The sequence below is a fragment of the Carcharodon carcharias genome, chromosome 8, assembly GCF_017639515.1.
Source record: "Carcharodon carcharias isolate sCarCar2 chromosome 8, sCarCar2.pri, whole genome shotgun sequence".
Taxonomy (NCBI): domain Eukaryota; kingdom Metazoa; phylum Chordata; class Chondrichthyes; order Lamniformes; family Lamnidae; genus Carcharodon; species Carcharodon carcharias.
The window spans coordinates 31,438,539-31,460,629 of record NC_054474.1 but is presented as its reverse complement, the minus strand read 5'-3'; the positions used below and the strand labels follow the sequence as shown (position 1 = coordinate 31,460,629).

At 43.8% G+C, this 22,091-nt stretch overlaps 1 protein-coding gene across 1 annotated transcript in view; it reads left to right on the top strand.

Moving 5' to 3' along the window:
- Positions 1-22,091, top strand: part of LOC121281313 (cyclin-I-like) — a 42,328-nt gene that overhangs the window by 2,247 nt on the left and 17,990 nt on the right. The window contains exon 2 of the mRNA XM_041194200.1: positions 11,446-11,602. Coding sequence (XP_041050134.1) covers positions 11,489-11,602 — 114 coding nt within the window. The 5' untranslated portion in view covers positions 11,446-11,488. The remainder of the gene's footprint in view (positions 1-11,445; positions 11,603-22,091) is intronic.

The window sequence follows — 22,091 nt, the reverse complement described above, 5'->3', positions numbered from 1 at the left end:
CTCAGTCTGCAAGCACAATTCCAAGCTTCTGGTTACTTACCATTTTAATTCACCATCTTGTTTTCATGCGCACATTTCTGTCCTTGGCCTGCTGCAGAGTTCCAGTGAAGCTCAACACAAGTGTGAGAAACCACACCTCGTTTTCCAGTTAGACACTTTACAGCCTTCTGGACTCAACACTGAGTTCAACAATTTCACACCATGAACTCGGCCCCCCCATTTTGATTCTTTTTTTTTGCCATGTGCTGGTCTGAATCTTGTTGTTCATGTTTCTGCTATCAGATAGAGCTGTTTGTTATTCTGCCACTTGACATTCACACTGGACAAATGCTTTGTTTCTTTACTGCAATCATCACCAGCTGCTTTGCCTTTTGTTCTATGACATCTTAGTGATTTAATATTGTCCACCCTCTACCCGATCCCAGATGTTCCCTTTTGTTCTTTCTCTCTACCGGCCCCCCACAACCTTTTTTTAGGCTGTCTTTGCTTCCAGTACTGTCCATGCGCATTTCTAGTGTTTTACTCCGTGATGTCATTGTGATCGATGGAGTAGGCCGTGGCCAGGAGCACAGATGTTTATCAAAAAGTTATTAAAGGTAATGATTAAAAAAAACCTCACCTTTTCTGAGTCAGTGAGGCAGAGGGGAGGGATGGAGCCATGGATTGGGATGGGGAGGGAGGGGAGGCTTCTGATGTACCCAGTGACGGCCACAATTCTGGATTACGACCCCCAAATCCCACATTTGCAGCTCCGGGGTTTCTTCCGGTTGGATCTTAATTGTGATCCTGAAGCCGTTCACCCAGTTTCTGATCCCCATGGTGGGCAGGCAGTTGGGTGCAGCCTCCCTGCAGTTTCTGAATTTCCCGGTCTGGAAACCCAGCCTGTCACCGGGAAGAAACCCTAGAGCTGTAAATGCAGGAAGTGGAGATTGTAATACGGAATTGTGGCCTGGCGTCCCTGGCGCTGTGTCGCCTGCAATTTAGGTCATTGGTTTTCTGCTCATGCGCGGGCAAGTCTGCATGTGCAGATGAGTATCAGTGGCCATCTTGTGTTGGCAGGAAACAGTTTTTTTATTCGTTAATATAATACAGGTGTCACTAACTAGGCTAGCATTTATTGCCTATCCCTAATTGCCCTTGAGAAGGTGCTGCTGAGCCACTGCCTTCATCCACTGCAGTCCATGTATTGTAGGAACACCCACAGTGCTGCTAGGGAGGGTCTTCCAGGATTTTGAACCAACAACTGTGAAGGAACGGTGATATAATTCAAATCCGGATGGTTTGTGGCTTAGAGGGCAACTTACAGATTGTGGTGTTCCCCTGCATCTGCTGCCTTTGTCCTTCTAGATGGTGGAGGTTGTGGGTTTGGAAGGTACTGTCAATGGAGCCTTGGTGAGTTGCTGCAGTGTATCTTGCAGATGGTACAAACTGCTGCCACTGTTCTCAGCGGTGGAGGGAATGAATGTTAAAGGTAGTGGATGGGGTGCCAATCAAGCGGTCTGTTTTTTCCTGGTTCGTGAGTGATGTTGGAGCTGCACTCATCCATACGTGGAGAGAATTCCTTCACAACTCTGACTTAAGCATTGTGGATGGTGGACAGAATTTGGAGAGTCAGGAAGTGAGTTGCTTTCTGCAGAATTCCCAGCCTCTAACCTGCTTTTGTAATTACAGTATTTATATGACTGGTCCAGTTCACTTTCTGGACAATGGTAACACCACACCACTCCCCACCCCCAGTATGTTGATAGAGGGAGATTCAGTGATGGTAATTCAAATGAATGTCAAGGGGAGATGGTTAGATTCTCTCTTTTTTGAGGTGGTCATTGCCTGGCATTTGTGTGGAGCGAATGTTACTTGCCACTTATCAGCCCAAATCTGAATGTTGTCCAGGCCTTGCTACAAATGGACATGGACTGCTTCAGTGTACCTGAGGAGTTGCTAATGATGTTGAACATTGTGCAATCATCAGCGAACACCGCCACTGGTGATGAAGATATTTGGGCCTAGGATACTATCCTGAGGAACTCCTCCAGCTGTCTCACAGACTAGTCAAGCAACAGCCTGACATAGTCATCCTCACGGAATCATACCTTACAGATAATGTCCCAGACACCACCATCACCATCCCTGTGTATGTCCTGTCCCACCGGCATCACAGACCCAGCAGAGGTGGTGGCACAGTGGTATACAGTCAGGAGGGAGTTGCCCTGGGAGTCCTCAACATTGACTCTGGACCCCATGAAGTCCCATGGCATCAGGTCAAACATGGGTAAGGAAACCTCCTGCTGATCATCACGTACTGCCCTCCCTCAGCTGACGAATCAGTGTTCCTCCATGTTGAACATCACTTGGAGGAAGCACTGAGGGTGGCAAGGGTGTAAAATATTCTCTGAGTGGGGGACTTCAATGTCCATCACCAAGAGTGGCTGGGTAGCACCACTACTGACTGAGCTGGCTGAGTCCTAAGTGACATAGCTGCTAAACTGGGTCTGCGGCAGGTGGCAAGGGAAGCAACAAAAGGGAAAAACATACTTGACTTCATCCTCACCAACATGCCTGTCGCAGATGCATCTGTCCATGACAGTTATCAATACGAGTAACTGCCACACAGTCATTGTGGAGACAAAGTCCCGCCTTCACATCGAAGATACCCTCCATCGTGTTGTGTGGCACTACCACCATGTTAAATGGGATAAGAACAGATCTAGCAACTCAAGACTGGGCATCCATGAGGCACCGTGGGCCATCAGCAGCAGCAGAATTGTATTCAAACACAATCTGTAGCCTCATGGCCCGGTATATCCCCCACTCTACCATTATCATCAAGCCAGGGGATCAACCCCAGTTCAATGAAGAGTGCAGGAGGGCATGCCAGGAGCAGCACCAGGCATACCTAAAAATGAGGTATCAACCTGGTGAAGCTATAAAACAGGACTACTTGCGTGCCAAACTGCATAAGCAGCAAGTGATAGAGCTAAGCAATCCCTCAACCAACAGACCAGATGTAAGCTCTGCAGTTCTGCCACATCCAGTTATGAATGGTGGTGGACAATTAAAGAACTCACTGGAGGAGGTAGCTCCACAAATATCCCCATCCGCAATGATAGAGGAGCCCAGCACATCTGTGCAAAAGTAGCATTCACAACAATCTTCAGCCAGAAGTGCTGAGTGGATAATCCATCTCGCAGCACAGACGCCAGTCTTCAGCCAATTTGACTCACTCCACATGATATCAAGAAACAGCTGAAAGCACTGAATACTGCAAAGGCTATGGACCCTGACAACATTCCGGCAATAGTACTGAACACTTGTGTTCCGGAACTTGCCACGCCCCTAGCCAAGCTGTTCCAGTACAACAGCTACAACACTGGCTCTGAAAACATGCCGGCAATATGACTGGAGACTTGTGCCCCAGAGCTAGTCATACCCCTAGCTAAGCTGTTTCAGTACAGCCACAACACCGGCATCTATCCAGCAATATGGAAAATTGCCCGGCTATGTTTTGTCTACAAAAAGCAGGACAAATCCAACCCAGCCTATTACCGCCCTATCAATCTACTCTTGATCATCAGTAAAGTAATAGAAAGGGTCATCAACAGTGCTATCAAGCAACATATAAATACTGTGGCTACAAGAGCAGGTCAGAGGCTAGGAATCATGTGACAGGTAACTTGTCTCCTGACTCCCCAAGGCCTGTCCACCATCTACAAGGCACAAGTCAGGAGTGTGATGGAATACTCCCCACTTGCCTGGATGAGTGCAGTTCCTACAACACTGAAGAAGCTTGACACTGTCCAGCACAAAGCAGTCCACTTGATTGGCACCACATCCACAAACATTTACTCCATCCACCACCAACGCAGAGTAGCAGCAGTGTGTACCATCTACAAGATGCACTGCAGGAATTCACCAAAGCTCCTTAGACAGCACCTTCCAAACCCACCTAGAAAGACAAGGGCAGCAGATAGATGGGATCATCACCACCTGGAAATTCCCCTCCAAGTCACTCACCATCCTGGCTTGGAAATAAATTGCCGTTCCTGCACTGTCGCTGAGTCAAAATCCTGGAACTCCTTTCCTAACAGCACTGCGGGTGTACTTACACCACATGGACTGCAGTGCTTCAAGAAGGCAGCTCACCACCACCACCTCAAGGGCAACTAGGGATGGGCAATTAATGGTGGCCCAGCCAGCGAAGTCCACATCCCATAAGTGAATAAAAAAATAGCCATGATCCAGGACTGAGCTGATTGACCTCCAACAATCACAACCACCTTCCCTTGTGCTGAGTATGATTCCAACCAGTAGACGGTCCCCCCCCCCCCACCCCCGATTCCCATTGACACCAACTTTGCTAGGGCTCCTTGATGCCACACTCAGTCAAATGCTGCCTTGATGTTGAGGGCAGTCACTTTCATCTCACCCCTGGAGTTCAGCTCTCTTGTCCATGTTTGGACCAAGGTTGTAATGAGGCCTGGAGCTGATTGACCCTGGTGGAACCCAAACTGAGCACTAGTGAGCTGGTTATTGCTGAGTAACTGCTGCTTTATAGTACTTTCGATGACCTCTTCCATTACTTTACTGGTGATCGACAGTAGATCGATAGGGTGTTAATTGGCAGGGTTGGATTTGTCCTGCTTTTTGTGAACAAAACATACCTGGGCAATTTTCCACATTGAGTAGATGCCAGTGTTGTGGCTGTACTGAAACAGCTTAGCTAGGGGTATGACTAGCTCTGGAGCACATGTCTTCAGTCCTGTTGCTGGCATGTTTTCAGAGCCCATAACCTTTTCAGTATCCAGTGCTTTCAGCTGTTTTTTGATATCACGTGGAGTGAATGGAATTGGACGAAGACTGGCATCTGTGATGCTGGGGACCTCTGGCAGAGGCTGAGATGGATCACCTACTTGGCATTTGTGGCTGAAAATGGTTGCAAATGCTTCAGCCTTGTCTTTTGCAATGATGTGCTGGGCTCCTGCATCATTGGGGATGGGGATATTTGTGGGGCCCCTCCTGCAGTTAGTTGTTTAATTGTCCAGCATGATTCATGACTGGATGTGGCAGGACTGCAAAGCTTAGATCTGATCTGTTGGTTGTGGGATCACTTGGCTCTGTCTATTGCATGCTGCTTCTAATGCTTGGCATGCAAGTAGTCTTGTGTTGTAGCTTCACTGGGTTGAAAGCTCATTTTTAGGTATGTGTGGTACTGTTCCTGCCATGCCATCCTGCACTCTTCATTGAACCAGGGTTGATCCCCCAGCTTGATGGTGTTGCTAAGGTGGGGGATATGCCAGGCCACGAGGTTTCAGATTGTGGTTGAACACAATTTTGCGGTCCTGATGGCCCACAGTGCCTCACAGACGCCCAGTTTTGAGTTGTTAAATCTGTTAGAAGTCTATACCATTTAGCATGGTGGTAGTGGCACACACATGATGGAAAGTATCTTCAAAGTGAGGAAGGGCTTTCATTTCCACAAGGACTGTGTGGCGATCATTCCTACCAATACTGTCAAGCACAGATGCATCTGTGACAGGTAGATTGGTGAGGACAGGATCAAGTATGTTTTTCCCTCACCTGCTGCAGACCTAGTTTTAGCAGCTATGTGCTTTAGGACTTGGCCAGCCTGCGCAGTAGTGGTGTTACTGAGCCACTCTTGGTGATGGACATTGAAGTTCCCCACCCAGAGTACATTCTGTGCTCTTGCCCCTTAGTGCTTCCTCCCAAGTGGTGTTCAACATGGAGGAGTATGGATTCATCAGCTGATTGGGTTGTGAGTTTAGTTGGTAATCAGCAGGGGTTTTTCTTTGCCATGTTTGACCTAATGCCGTGAGACAATGTTGAGGACTTCCAGGGCAGCTTCCTCCCACAATGTATACCACACTGCTGCCACCTATGTTGGAGGACATACTTGGGGATGGTGGTGTCTGGGACATTGTCTGTTATGATTCTGTGAGTATGACTATGTCAGGCTGTTGCTTGACTAGCCTGTGGGATAGCTCTCCCAATTTTGACAAAGCCTCCAGATGTTTGTAAGGAGGACTTAGCAGGGTTGACAAGACTGGGTGTACTGTTGTTGTTTCTGGTACCTAGGTAGATGTCAGGTGGTCTGTCTGGTTTCATTCCTTATTGACTTTTCTGTAGTGGTCTGATGCAACTGAGTGGCTTGTTAGGCCATTTCAGAGGGATTTAAGAGTCAACCACATTGCTGTGGGGTCACATATAGGCCAGACTTGGCATTAGTGCATTTTTACAACAATTGACAATGGTTTCATGATCACATTACTGAAAATAGCTTTTAATTCCAGATTTATGAATTGAATTTAAATTCCATCAGCAGCCATGGTGAGATTTGAACCTATGTACCCAGAGCATGAGCCTATGCCTTGGATTACTGGCCCAGTGACATTACCACTTTACCACTGCCTCCTGCCACCACCATCCACCCTATCCTCAGCCCTGAAGAAGAGTCATATTCACCTTGAAATGTAAACCCTGTTTCTCTCTCTACAGATGCTTCCAGACCTGCTGAGTATTTCCTGCACTTACTGTTTATATTTATTTCCTTCTATTATTATCGCTTGCAACCAAAACACAAAGTCACCGTGACAGTGACAGACATGGTTGTACCATTATTTAGACAATGAGAAAACCTGCTTTATTGTTCAGTGCAAGGTTTCAATAAATACGCAGTTGGAATGAGCACTGGAGGTTTGGGAATTCCCCAGAGGAGGGGAAAACCAAGTATTTGAAAAGTTTAGGGGAATTCACAATTGTTTGCAGTTAAACATAACTAGAAGTAAAGAGTCGATAGTTAGTGGAGAATTTGGTCGGAGCAAACTTTGTGAGGTTCAGAAAGTCAATCACACTAGTTTGAAATTCTTAGTCTTTTAGGTCTACCTAAGCTCCCTGACTCAAACTTACAATTCCTATTTGGTTGCAGCAGTATTATGAATGAAGCCTAAAGACTTGAGTTTAGCCCAAAAGGGAAATGTTCGGAGTGGAGCTACTCAGAAAGACTGAAACCAAATCAGCAAGGAATTATGCTGAACTGGATTTCCCTCATTTAAACTTCCTATTTTGGATGGCATTGGACAGGATCAGGTGAAATGGCCCACCAGAAAAAAAGTTAAACCAAAATTCCCACCACCCCGCGGCTCTCCGAATGAGTGATTCACTTGGTGTCATTCTCCCACCTTCTCCCTGGAACCCTGCACATTCGTTCTTTTCAGATAGCATTCAAAATGGAATTAGACTGTTTCAATTGAACCTGCCTCCACTGCACTCTCAGACAGTGCATTTCAGACCCTAACCATTCACTGTGTAAAAAAGTTTTTTCTCATCTCTTTTGCCAAGCATTTTAAATCTGTGGCCCTTCGTTCTCGCTCCTTTCACGAGTCGGAACAGTTTCTCTCTTTCTACTCTGTCCATGCCCGTCATGATTTTTGAATACCTCTATCGGACCACCTATTGGTCTTCTTTTTTCTCCAAAGTAAACAGCCCTAACTTCTACAATCTGTCTTCATAACTGAAGTTGCTCATCCCTGGAACCATTCTTATGAGTCTTTTCTGCACTCTTTTCAATGCCTACACATCATCACCAGCATGCAATAGCTATCAATTCTACTACTTGGAAATAGGAACAGGTGGACTAGGCCTAAGCTTCTGTGCAATTCCCACCAGTAACTGCCCCAAATCAGGCAAGAACATTGTCACCATATAAGCAACAGTATGAGCAAAACTGTAGTATCTCTGAGGGAATGGAGAGGCCATTTTAAATGTTCTGACTGATGTTGAAGTGACTTGTGCCACCACCTCCCTGCAAACAACTAATTGAATAGTTCTTTTGTAAACAATGGATAAATGCATGATGGGTTAAATGGCTTCCTTCTGTGTTGGGAGGAGGCTATATCCTCAAGAGAGAAGATGTTCATTTTCTATATGTAAAGACTCAACTACAAATGGTTTACAGACTTTCTGGACTGAATTTTCTCAGTCCATTGGCGACAAGCTGGGAGGCGGGAGATCTGATAAAATGCTGGGGAGGAGCGATTGGAAGGGGAGCCTGAAATCTTCCAGCTGCTGTGCCATATTGCCAGCAGCGAGAAAGTTGGCAGCTGGCTAATTGAGCCTCATATATGACCAATCCTCAGTGAAAACTCCCTGATTGACTAACTGCTTCATTCAAAGTGGCTATATCTGGTTTGGCACTAGGCCGAGGTAAAATGCCATCATGTGCTGATGAGGATGTACGTGAGCTGTGGATATTGATAAGCCTGGCTGTTCATCTGAGTGGTTGGCCTCTTCTTCAAAATCATCCACCCCAGATTTCAAAATCATGGAATCTTGTATAGCCGTGTAAATATTTATAGGGCTCCTTGAAGAAATAGCAATTGCATAGCTGTTCTAGCCAGAACAATCTACATCAAGCAGAAGGGACATATGCTTACTCCTTGTCTAGCCTTTATCAATCTGCACCTTGTTTCCTACTGCCCCTGTGTAACTAATGATGGCTAGTTCAGGAAGTTTGAGGGAATTAGTGTTGGGATTGTTTGAATGGAAGTTCCACTCCTGCACCAACTCACTGGTAGTAGGGAAATTGAGCTCTCTGTGTCTAAATGCTTTCCTTATGTGCAGAGTATTATGCTTCTATACCAGAAGCCATTGGACACGGTGTACATTCTCTTTATTACCAGAATTGTTATCATTGTTTTTGTTTGTTTGAAAGTAAACTATTGTATAATCAGAAATGTTGGTTTATGATGATTGAGTAAATCGAATTCCATTTTGTTGTTATGTGGTATCCTGGATTTTCTTTTTATTGGGGATCCTGTTGTGGTTCCTGTGAAAACTACAAGCAATGGACTTGTAAGCTAAAATTCCATTGCTTACTTATTATTGTCTTTAATGTGCTGTGAAACTTCTCCAAGACTGTTCGAATATTTTGAGTATTTGACAAATCCCAGTCAGGAAGGGACCAAGACTCAAGATGGTGAGCTGAAATGTCCAAAAATAATCTGCAAATGGAACTGGAGATAATGATGATGGGAGAACCTATAGATAATTCCCAGGACAGAAAACATGTTTACCCATGCATAAATATGCACACTGTATTTGGAAGTTATGATTCTCAATTTTACAGAATGTGAGATGTCAAACACTCAATTGGATTACATATCCCCACTTCAGTCTTTACGTGAGATCAAATTAAAAATTTGCTTTCTTCACAACTTTCTTTTAATTTTAACCATGATTAGTCATTATTTGATATGGTTTTACTCATGCTTAAAGTGAAATGATGAAATAGCTCTGTGGAAATTTCTTTAGCACAACTGATGGCCTATGTGATGCAATATTCTTAAAAGTTGCAGAGCTAGTGAGGTAATAAATACATCAGGTGATTGTGTTGAGGGCATGGACTGATGAAAGAAATGGTAAAATAGATTAATGTTACTAATTATTTCACGAAAAATAAAAATGTGCCTTTAACAATCAAGCTACACTTTGAGAAGTTGTTGAATTCTATTTCATACAGTTTTGTGCAGACAGACTTTGTAAGATCTAGTACAAACCTATTGTGTGGGCATCAAAATACAGAACGCTTATTTTACATGGGACAGAATTTTACATCCTGCAGGCACGTACACGCCCAACCCCATTGGGTGTAAAATAGCGCGTGATGACATCGGGCAAGTATCCCGACGTCATGGCGCACTCGGTAAATATTTCGGTCAGCAGGCGCGCGCGAGAGTCGGCAGGGCACCCACCGACAATTAAGAGGCCTATTAAGCCTATTAATCAATTAATTAATTGCTATTTTTCTCTGCCCATCCAATGTTACGGTTGGCGGGCGAGCCGATTTGGCCAGGCGGCCTTTGGATTTTTGAGGAAACCTCATCCAAGGGCGGTTTGAGGTTTCTGACATTAATTTAAAAAAATTAAAATGGACAGATTTTTCAACATCTATATTTTCATGTGAATCTGATGTGTGGACATTTGTTTTCTATAGTTTCAAATCTTTAATGATTGGTTTTAAATTCTTCATCTCCCTGAGGCAGCTCTCTGCCTCCAGGGAGCTTTCATTGTGCGCTCCCCTGCGCCTGTGCTGACTTCAGTGCTCACCGTCCTCCTGCCCCCAAGCTTGCAATGCTGTGACTTTCAGTGCGCGTTTCAGAGACCGATCGTGGTCGGCAGATTCCTAGGCCCAACCATCACGCCCGCCCAACAACCCGAATGACTTAGTTGGAATCAATTTCTATTAATGCGTTTCTATAGTCTAACAGGTTAATTTAGCTTGTTGATAAAATTCCCTAATCTATTAGGCAGAGTGAGTGTTACGACATTCAGTCCTCTTGCCTGCCAATGGAAGAGCTGAGTATTAAATAGTTATAGAGAAGATCATCATCTTAGAAATTCCTTAAAAGGCAAGTGTTTAAATCGTTTTTTGAAATCTAAGAAATTGGAATGATTGTTCATCTCCCATATGTATTTGTATTAAAAAGTGTATTGGACTCCTTTTGAACCTGACACTCTTGTACCTGCTGTACATGAAAACCATCTTATTTATATTACTGTGGTGCAGGGTGCAAATTGGTTATGGAGGTGAGAATGGAAAAAGGGTGAGAGTTATGTTTCAAGCATGCAGAATTCAGGAATGAAGCCAATGATGCACTCAAGTGCCAACTGAATTCACCACCTCCAAATTATGTTTGAGATTGAATGAGGTAATCTGGGGCAGGCTTTTCCAACTCATCTAGGAACACTAATTGAGTCTAGATAATTCAATATGTCAAAGAAGGACATTGAGTATCAGTAGCCGAGAAATTACATTTATCACGCTAGAATATTGCAGCCTGGATGGTTAATGAACCACTGCACCTCAGGACCTCGTCTCGGGTTTGGAACTGGTATCTTTGCAAGGTCGCATATGAACAAGCACATTTTCTAAAGCAGCTTGTTGGTCAAAATGACGTCATAGAGTTTAAAAGATCAAAAAAATGTGGGAATGGTTCTCGGTGACAAAGTAGGACAAGTGAATGATCACCTGGGTAGCCAACACATAGGCTATAGCAGCCATACCCTGGTAAAAAAAGAAAAATAATTTAAAACTTGCCTTTGATTGCATTTCTGGTGATACTTAGCTCTGTATCTGAAATATGTTTTCAAAATCTTCTCTCATGCTGCAGAATAGTGAAAAATTAATTGTAATAATAATAATAATTGTGCCTGAAAAGCAAATGAACAATAATTCTGAACAACTGCAGAACCTCCTCTCCTGTTCCAGTCATCCTTTCCAGATGTGTGAAATCCTGGGATTGCTTAGTTATTCATAATCTGCCAGAGTTTTAGACCTGTGAAAGTTGATAGCTCTCTTACAGTTGGCCTGCCTAATATATAAATTTATCTTTCTTCTACAAAGTGTTTTAAACCTAATCTGTTTATTTCTAGGTAGCTGAGCCTGCCTGCCAAACTGGCCTTCCTTGGAAGTGCCATGAAATGTCCTCGGTCCTTAGATGGCCAGAGGCTTGCCTTCCTCCTCGATGATGCACTCTCTAAGGAGGCCAGATTATGGAAAGTGCCTCTTTTCAAGACTTGCAGCAATCAGGTAAAGTGCATTTTGCAATATCTTACCAGCAACAACAACTTATATTTTTTATAGTACATTTAATGTAGTAAAACATCCTAAGGCGCATCACAGGAGCATCAAATAAAATTTAACATTGAACCACATAAGGAGATCTCTTTTTAAGTTCACCCACAGGATGTGGGCATAGCTGGCTAGGCCAGCATTTATTGCTCTTGAGAAGGTGGCGGTGAGTTGTCGCCTGAACTGCTACAGTCCATGTGGTATAGGTACACCCACAGTGCTGTTAGGGAGAGAGTTTCAGGATTTTGACCTAGCAACAGGGAAGGAATGGCAATATATTTCCAAGTCAGGATAGTGAATGGTTTGGAGGGGAACTTCCAAATGGTGGTATTTCCATGTGGCTGTTGCCCTTGTCCTTCTCGGTTATAGTGGTTGTGGGTTTGGAAGTTGCAGTCTAAGGAGCCTTGGTGAATTCCTGCAGTACATCCTGTAGATCAGTGATGGACAACCTAGGCTAGTGAGTGGGCTACGTGAGTGCCCCTCCTTCATCTCAGTGGGCTGCAAGATTGAAATCAGGCATGTGCACTAATCACGACCCCCCATATATAAGATTAAATACATTTAATACACGGCGAATATTTCATAACGAGCTACATAAAATGCTTAATCATTAATTTTAATAGAATTGTCATCAACTTCAAATGGTAAAAACAAAAGAAATATTTACACTTGCCTTGCGTACGTTATACTCAGTGCAACTTCTGGTTAGATCTGTCTTCCACAATTCGCAGGCTGTCTTGATTGAACCATAACTAATGCTGTCTCCAGTGGCTACCTTCCTCAACTGCCAGTGGAACAAATCAGACCAGATTACCTTAAAGTTATTGCATTCACAGAATCAACATCACACTGCATGAATTAAAAACTCTCTTCCCAAATATACATTACAGTTTCACAAGGTCATAATTTTTGTTTCATGAGAAGCTACCTGCTTCAGCTAAGACTGCAATAAATTTCATAACCGGCAATCAGCTGGCAACACTGAAACCATTTGCTTCCACAAGTGCAGTACAATAGGGTAATAATTTATTGCTGATTAATTGAAGACACGTCCAAATGAAACAAAAACACTGAACGTTGCAAAATGTACGTCATAGCTCAGTTACTTGTTATTCATTGACTGAGAAGCCGATCCTTTCACTGCATAATGTTTTTGAATTCAATTTAACTCGGTTTCACTTATTATGAACAACACTCAGCACAGTGCAAGTGAAAACTCTCAACAGTGTTGTCTTCTGTTGAGCAGTGCTGTAAGCTGATGGTCACTGAGCTAAGCACAACAATGACAACTGCAGTTGAATTCTGTTTCCTGCGCGTGGGTAACAGTTGACAAGATGTCTCACAAGGCTTCACTCAGAACCTAGATGGGCCGCATGTGGGCAATGAGCCAGAGGTTGCCTACCACTGTTGTAGATGGTACACCCTTATGCGTTGGTGGTGGAGGGAGTGAATGTTTGTGGATAGGGTCCTGGATGGTGTTGAGCTTCTTGAGTGTTGTTGGAGCTGTACTCATCCAGGCTAGTGGCATCACACTCCTGACCTGTGCCTTGTAGATGGCGGACAGAATTTGGGGAGTGAAGAGGTGAGTTCCTTGCCACAGGATTCTTAGCCTCTGACCTGCTTTTTTAGCCACAGTATTTATATGACTAGTCCAGTTCAGTCTCTGGTCAATGGTAACCTCCCAGGATGTTGATAGTGGGGGATTCAGTGATGGTAATGCCATTGAACATCAAGGGATGATGGTTAGATTCTCTCTTGTTGGGGATGGTCATAGCCTGGCACTTGTGTGGCATGAATGTTACATACCACTTGTCAGTTCAAGCCTGGATATTGTCCAGCTCTTGCTGCATTTGGATATGGACTGCTTCAGTATCTGAGGAGTTGTGAATGGTGCTGAACACTGTGGAATTATCGGCGAACATCCCCACTTCTGACCTTATGATGGAAGGAAGGTCAGATGACCAAAAGCTTCATCATAGAGGTAGGTTTTGAGGAGCATCTTGAAAGAGAGATTGCGAGGTGGAAAGAATTAGGGAGGGAATTTCAGAGCTTAGTGGCCATGGCAGCTGAAGGCAAGGCCACCAATGGTGGAGAGATTAAAATTGGAAATGTTGAAGAGGCTAGAACTGGAGGAGCATAGATATCTCAGAGGGTTGTACAGCTGGAGTTGGTTTCAGTGAAAATGAGGTGGGGCAAGGCCAAGAAGCAATTTGGAAATGTGGATGAGGATCTTAGAATTGAGGTGCTGCTTAACCAGAAGCCAATGTATGTCAGTGAGCAGGGGTAATGGGTGAATGGGCCTTAGTGCCAGTTAGGCCAAAGGAAGCAGAGTTTTGGATGACCTCAAATTTATGGAGGGTAGATCGCAGGAGGCTGGCCAGCAGTACATTGGAATTGTCAATTCTATTGGTAACAAAGGCTTAGATGAGAATTTCAGCAGCTGATGAGCAGAGGCAGGAGTTGAGCCAGGCTATGTTATCAAGGTGGAAGTAGACAGTCATAGTGACAAGAGTGGATATGTGGTCGGAAGCTCATCTTGGGCTCAAATATGACGTTGATTGAGAACATTCTGGTTGGATCCCAGTTGACAGGGAGAGGAATCGAGTCAGTGACTAGGGAACAGAATTTGTGACTTTGGTCTTCCCAATTATTTAATTGGAGGAAATTTCCACTCATCCAGTACTGTCTGCCAATTTAGAGACAGTGAAGGGGTCAAGAGGCGGTGGTGACGTAGAGCTGGGTGTCGTCACCATACGTGTGGAAACTAATGCTGTGTTTCCATTTGGCATTCTGGAGAGGCAGTATGTAGGTGAGAAATAGGAGGGGGCCAAGGATAGGTCCTTGGGAGGTACTACACGTAATGCTGCAGGAATGAGAGTAGAAGCCATTGCAGGTGATTCTCTGGCTGTGACTGCATATTTTAAAAATAGCATCTATTATTTTGGCTATATGTTCAATATAATGGGCTTGAATTGAACTCATTCTAAACTCCACTTGCACAGAGTTAAAGTTAGGCTCAATGTACCCAAGCCCCTTTATCAACTATATTTGCTGTAAGCTGTGCTGTGTTACAATTTGTAAATTAATTTTCTATAATTTGACCCCTCTCACCACAGCCATAGAAGTTATGGCTCCAATATCACACAGCTATTTTTGTCCATTTCATTCAGGCTTGCCATCTTTCCCTCACATGGACAACGTTTTCACCAGGATGTTAGATAATTGGAATATATTACATTTAAATCACCATTTCCTGCACTGAAATGTGGCCAAATACTGTGGGCTGAGAAGTCAATCAATTCATAGCCATACCCACCATGACAGGACTGACCTGATTGGCAAAAAAAATTCCTGCTTGTGAAAAATTTCATAGGCTCTAATAGATAGAATATTGGATGATTTACATGACAGGATTGTCTCAGTTTCAAGAAATGTTCTGATTCAAATGGAGCATAATATTGGGTCTTTCAGATGAGGAGGCATTGTCTACCCTCACAGGTCAAAATGCTGGCACTCTCTCCCTAACAGCACTCTGGGTGTTTCCTTCTGGGCCTGTGCCACATGGACTGCAGCAGTTCAAGAAATTGGCTCACCACCCCTTTAGTGATGAGCAATAAATGATGGCCTTGTCAGCTGGACACAAAAGGTTCAGTGGCACACTTTCAAAGAAGAGCAAGTGAAATCCCTCCAGTGTCCTGGCCAATCTTTATCCTTTAATCAACATCACTAAAACAGATTCAAAAATAAAATACTGCAGATGCTGGAAATCTTAAACAGAAAATTATGGAAATATTCACCAGATTTATCATTACCTATAGAGAGAGAAACTGAGTTAATGTTTCAGGTCATGACCTTTCATCAGAACTGATAAAAGTTAGAAATGTAATAGATTTTAAGCAGGTGAAATGAGGAGGGTGGGAAAATAAAGGCAAAAGGAAAGATCTGCGATAGTGTGGAAGATGGGAGACATTAAATGACAAAGAGTTAGTGGGAATACCAAAAGGAAATGGGAATGGAACAAGTTTTTTTTTTAAAAAAGGATGGGTCCAGAGGAGGTGTAAATAGCAGAATAATCAACAGTTGCCACCAAAACGAGAAAAAAACAAAGTTAAGATCAAAACCTGGAAAGAAAAGGGGACAAAATTGCAGGGCAGAGATTATAGTCTGAAATTGTTGAACTCCGTGCTAAGTCCAGAAGGCTGTAAGGTGCCTGTAATCAAAAGATGAGGTGCCCTTCCTTGAGTTTACATTGAGCCTCACTGGATCACTGCAGTAGGCTGAGGACAGAGATGTCAGCATGACAGCAAGGTGATGAATTAAAATAGCAAGCCGCCGGAAGCTCGGGGTCATGCTTATGGATTGAACAGAGGTGTTCCCCAAAGTGGTCGCCCAATCTATGTTTGGTCTCCCCATTGTAGAGGAAACTGCTTTGTGGGCAATGAATACAGTAGACGAAAGTGAAAGATGTACATGTAAATCACTGCTTCACCTGAATGGAATGTTTGGGGCCTTGGACATTGAGCAGAGAGAAGGTAAAAGGGCAGGTGTTATATCTTCTGCGCTTGCATGGAAAGATGCTCTGGGAAAGGAAAGTGTGCAGGGGATGACAGAGGAGTGGACCTGTGTGTCATGAAGGGAATGGTCCCTTTGAAATGCTGACATGGGAGGGGATGATGCTTTTGGTGGTGGCCTCATGCTGGAGGTGTTGAAGGCTGATCTGTTGAATATGGAGGCTGGTGCAGTGCAAGTTGAGGACAAAGGGCATCCCATTGAGGTTCTAGGAGGGAGGGGAAGGGGTGAGAGTAGAAGTGTGGGAAATGAATCACACACAATTGAGGGCCCTGTCAACCATGGTGGGGGTGAGGAGGATAGGGGGAATCCTCAGTTGAAGAAAGAGGGCGACAGATCAGAAGTGCTGTTGTGGAAGCCTGAGTCATCAGAATACTTGGAGAAACTGGGAGAATTGAACCTTACACATGATGCAGGGTGTGCGGAAGTGTAGTTGAACTCGTTGTGGGAGTCTGTGGGCTTATAATGAACATTTGCTGATAGCCTATTACCGGAAATGGGGACAGAGAAGTCAAAGAATGGAAATGAAGAGTTGTAAATGGACCATGTGAAGGTGAGAGAAGGGTGGAAATTAGAGGTAAAGTCGATGAAATTTTCCAGTTTAAGGGCAGGGCAGGAGCTGGGGAGGATGAGTAGTACTGGAACATGGAATATTCCAGATACCTGACAAAAAGACAGGCATAGCTGGGGCTTACGCCAGGTACCCTTAGCAGCACCATTTATTTGGAGGCCGTGAGATGAGTTCAATGAGGGAGTAAGTTCAGCCAGGCAGAGGAGGGTGCTGGTGGATAAAAACTATTTGGATTTCTGTTCAAGAAGAAGTGGAGAGCCCTCAGACCTTCTTGGTGGGGTATGGGTGTGTAGAGAAATTGAACATTTATAGTGAAGAGGACAGGGTTAGGGCCAATAAATTGGAAACTGTTAAAGTGATGGAGGGCATCAGAAGAGTATTGGATCTAGATGGGGAGAGACTTGACAAGGGGAGAAAAAATAGGGTCAAGATAGGAAGAATTCTGTTCAGTGGGGCAAAGGACCAAAATGATAGGTCTACTAAGATAATCCTGTTTGTGGATCTTGGGAAGGAGGTAGAAGTGGGCTGTTCAGGGTTTGGGACTATGGGGTGTAAATCTGTGGAGGGAAGATCTCCTTAGGAGGTGAGGTCAGTGACAATCTGGGAAACAATGGCTTAATGCTCAGTGATAGTGATAGTTCAGGGCAGCAAGTGTCGGAGAGATGGCATTTAACCTCTGCTAGATATGCCAGATAACAACAGCACCACCCTTGTTGGCAGGTTTGATGACAATGTTAATGTTGGACCTGAGAGAATAGAGTGCAGCAAGTTCAGAGTTCAAGACAGGTTGGAATAAGTGAGGGGATCAGAGAAATTGAGATGGCTGATGTCATGCCAGCAGTTATCAATAAAAAGATCAAGAGAAGATAAGAGGCCCGTGGGAAGGGTCCAGGTGGAGGGAGAACACCAGATGAGGGTGGCTGGTCTGTTGAGTGGGTTGGGGGTGGGGCGGAATTTCTGGCCAAAAAGTGAGTATGGAGATGAAGGTGATGGAAGAAGAACTCCATGTCATGCAAAGTTCAATCTATTGAGCTGGGAGTGTGAGGGGATAAAGCTGAGTCATTTTGATAAGGACAGCTCATTCAGCATCAGAGAGGGTAAGGTCAGACGATATTGTGAATAGACAGCAAGAGGTGAGATTAGAGAAAGGGATAGGCTCAGAGAGAAGTAAAGGGGTAGAAAGATTTGGAGGGGTGTTGGTACCTATAAGTTGTTGTAGCTTGTGACCCTTAACACCTGAAAGGAAGAGGTCTTTTTGTTAAAGCTTCAGATGAAACAAAGGATGAAGTGAAGCTGCGAAGCAAGACAACTTTGTGATAGATTATGTGGCTTTGACAAGAGTATCTGGCCAGCAGTACACTGTGTTTTGTGGAAACACTCTCTGGCAAATTGACTGTACCATTTCCCACATTAAAACAGTGACTACACTTTTTAAAAACTACTTAATTGACCGTAAATTGCTTTGGGACATCAACACCTGTAGTGTTGAAAGATACTACATAATTTGAGTTCTCTTCTTTCTGAAAAGTGAACAATGAAGATTGATTTACGAATCAGAACCTTAGATCTAACAATGATAGACAGAATCCCTCATTAAACCTTCTACCAAAGCAAAAAATCTTTCTTGTAATGTAAACATGCTGAACTTTTTTTTGCTAAGTGCAGCACTCTAAAGCACTTGGTTACTACCTTTCATCATTTTCCCACCTGGCAGACGGAGTTAGAATTGGCCTTATGTGTCCAGAATTCTAAAAGACAATGGAATAAATATCTTCCATTTCCTGTGTGATCTACTTATGAAGCATCTCACCAGCCTGTGCATTTTACCCATTGCGCACAGTAATTCAGAACATCCGAGGATGTGGAAAGAGAACTGCAGTGTTGTGTTATTGTTTCTTATTATGGCAATGAATGACCTCCACCATCTTGCTCACTACATCTGGGTGAAGTGAGTTTAGTTCAAGTGGTACAATTTCCGCAACATTCTTTACTTTTCCCATGTTTCAAATGATGATGTTTCCTTTTTTCAGAGCACAGCCCCATTGATGTTGGACATTGTCAAAAAAAAATCAACAACCTGTAAATGCATCAGGGTTCTTCCAATCTTGCACTGCAACTTTGGTGAGATATCAATGGAACTTCCAGAGAAACAGTGTAGCTGTTCCCTTTCTGCTCTTTATACCACTTTGCTGTGGGTTACGCTGACCTCTTCAGGAACATTGATGTTCAGGGCCGTTGACGTTCACTCTTCCACACTGTCCAGTATATTGTGGAATCTCCCTCATGTGCATTCAGCAATTACTGGTGCTCCTAAATCACCTTTCTTTTAAAAGGCTAGGCCCCTGAACTCACCCCTTGGCAGTGCTATGACATAAGCTGGTCCTCCAGTGTGCTCCTTCCTTGGGCTTCCTTGCCATTTCCAACTGTTCTTACTCACTTGGGCAGTCTGCTAGATTTATGATGACAATGTATTTTTGAAATCTTGGACTGGAGTATGGGCCATATCTTGTGGTCAAAATGAAGGTGAATCTAATGGTGCTTGCTGATATTGATGCGCAAATGGTACAGATAATTCAGGCAAGGGGTAAATGTGTAGTTAAACACCAATATTCAAAAGATTCTGTCCGAGTTGCACACCTCTGCTTTAGCTTTGTGAAAACAGCATTTCACTGTCTGCCTCACCATCGACCTGCTTTAGATGGAATGAGGATGTGTATTTGTCTAGTGGATAGTAACCAATCTTGCTGCAAAATGTTAAGTCTTGCCATTGTAGCCATAAATACCCTTTTAAAGATGTGATCATTGTTAATTACTCCTAATTTGTTTGGCACTGAAAATTAACTATTTATGTGTGGTGTCTAATTGCTTCAGACATTAAGAGTTGTTAGAGATTTTAAAAATACCAACTTTGAAATTTTACTTTTTTTTTGTTTCTTTTTACAATCTTTCTTTCCCTTTTTTTTCTCATTTTGTACCTGATTTGTCACTAAATTCACTCACTCTAATTTACACTTGCTTCTCAGTCCGTGTGCTCTTTATTTCACAATGATTTCAGTTGGTTAGGAGAATACCCTGTTGGTTGCCCTGTTCACTTGGGTCAAAGATACTCTGTTTCCCTCCTTGCGATGTTATCAGCTCATACTTTCAGCAAATTATTGGGCATAATTGTTTTGAGCTGAAGGTTGCAGGGACAAGTCCAACTAATGACACTGTGCTGCAGCACAATCTGGGCCAATGTGTTCACTGTCAAAAGTTATTGAAGCAACGAATCACAGCTTTTTTTGACTTCTGCACTTTAAAAGAAAACTAGAAAGCACCAATGCAACTTAAAATTTGTGCAACATAGAAGTGGCTGAAGTATGGAATGGAGGCCCCAGATAGGACACCAGCATGATAGTAATAATTCCTGGGTACATTTGAGAGCCTCCATTATGGAAATGTCTCTAAACAAAGATTTGACTTTCAATTCATCGAACATCACACAATTTCCTATGGGGAGGTAAAGTCTAAAGGATATAGCTGGAAGACTGGGTCTGCAGCAGATGGTGAGCAACAAGAGGGAAAAAGATACTTGACCTTATCCTCACCAACCTGCCTGCCACAGATACATCTGTCCATGACAGTATCAGTAGGAGTGACCACCACACAGTCGTTGTGGAGACGAAGTCCCGCCTTCACATTGAGGATACCCTCCGTTGTGTTGTGTGGCACTACCACCATGCTAAATGGAATAGCTTGCAAACAGATCTAGCAACTCTGTAACCTCATGTCCTGGCATATCCCCTACTCTGCCCTCAAGTCAGGGGATCAACCCTGGTTCAATGAAGAGTGCAGGAGGGCATGCCATGAGCTGCACCAGGCATACCTAAAAATGAGGTGTCAACCTGGTGTTGCTATAACAGGACTACTTGCATGCCAAACAGCATAAGCAGCAAGTGATAGACAGAGCTAAGCAATCCCACAACCAACAGATCAAATCTAAAAACAAAAAAACTGCGGATGCTGGAAATCCAAAACAAAAACAGAATTACCTGGAAAAACTCAGCAGGTCTGGCAGCATCGGCGGAGAAGAAAAGAGTTGACGTTTCGAGTCCTCATTTTATCTCTGTGTTTAATTGACTGCCACTGCTCTTCAAGAAATGCCTACCTCCTTGAAGAAGTTCTGTTCCTCTCTGCGACAAGATTTCCGGATTTCTCTGTTGCCTTGCCGATCAAATCTAAGCTTTGCAGTCCTGCCAAATCCAGTTATGAATGGTGGTGGACAATTAAAGAACTCACTAGAGAAGGAGGCTCCATAAATATTCCCATCCTCAATGATGAAGAAGCACAGAACATCTGTGCAAAAGATGAGACTGAAGCATTTGCTATAATCTTCAGCCAGAAATGCCGAGTGGATGATCCATTTCGGCTTCCTCCAGAGGTCCCCAGTATCACAGATGCCAGTCTTCAGTCAATTTGATTCACTCCATGTGACATCAAGAAATGGCTGAAGGCACTGGATACTGCAAAGGCTATGGGGCCAGACAATATTCCGGCAATAGCACTGAAGACTTGCATTCCAGAACTTGCCACAACTCTAGCCAAGCTGTTCCAGAACAGCTACAACACTGGCATCTACGCAGCTATGTGGAAAATTGCCCAGGTATGTCCTGTACACAAAAAGCAGGACAAATCCAACCTGACCAATTACTGTCCCATCAGTCTACTCTCGATCATCAGTAAAGTAATGGAAGGGGTCATCAACAGTGCTATCAAGCGATACTTGCTTAGCAATAACCGGCTCACTGATGTCCGGTTTGGGTTCTGCCAGGGCCACTCAGCTCCTGACCTCATTACAGCCTTAGTTCAAATATGGACAAAAGAGACGAACCCCCAAGGTGAGGTGAGAGTGACTGCCCTTGACATCAAGGCCACATTTGACAAAGTGTAGCAATAAGGAGCAAAATTGGTGTCAATGGGAATCAGGGGAAAGCTCTCTGATGGTTGGCGTCATACCTAGCACAAGGAAAATGGTTGTGGTTGTTGGAGGTCAGTCATCTCAGTTCCAGGACATCACTGCAGGGGTTCCTCAAGGAAGTGTCTCGGCCCAACCATCTTCAGCTGCTTCATCAATGACCTTCTTTCCATCATAAGGTCAGAAGTGGGGACGTTCACTGATGGTTGCACACTGTTCAGCACTATTCGCAACTCCTCAGATACTGAAGCAATCCATGTTCAAATGCAGCAAGACCAACATCCAGGCTTGGGCTGACAAGTAACATTCATGCTACACAAGTGCCAGGCTATGCTCATCTCCAACAAGAGAGA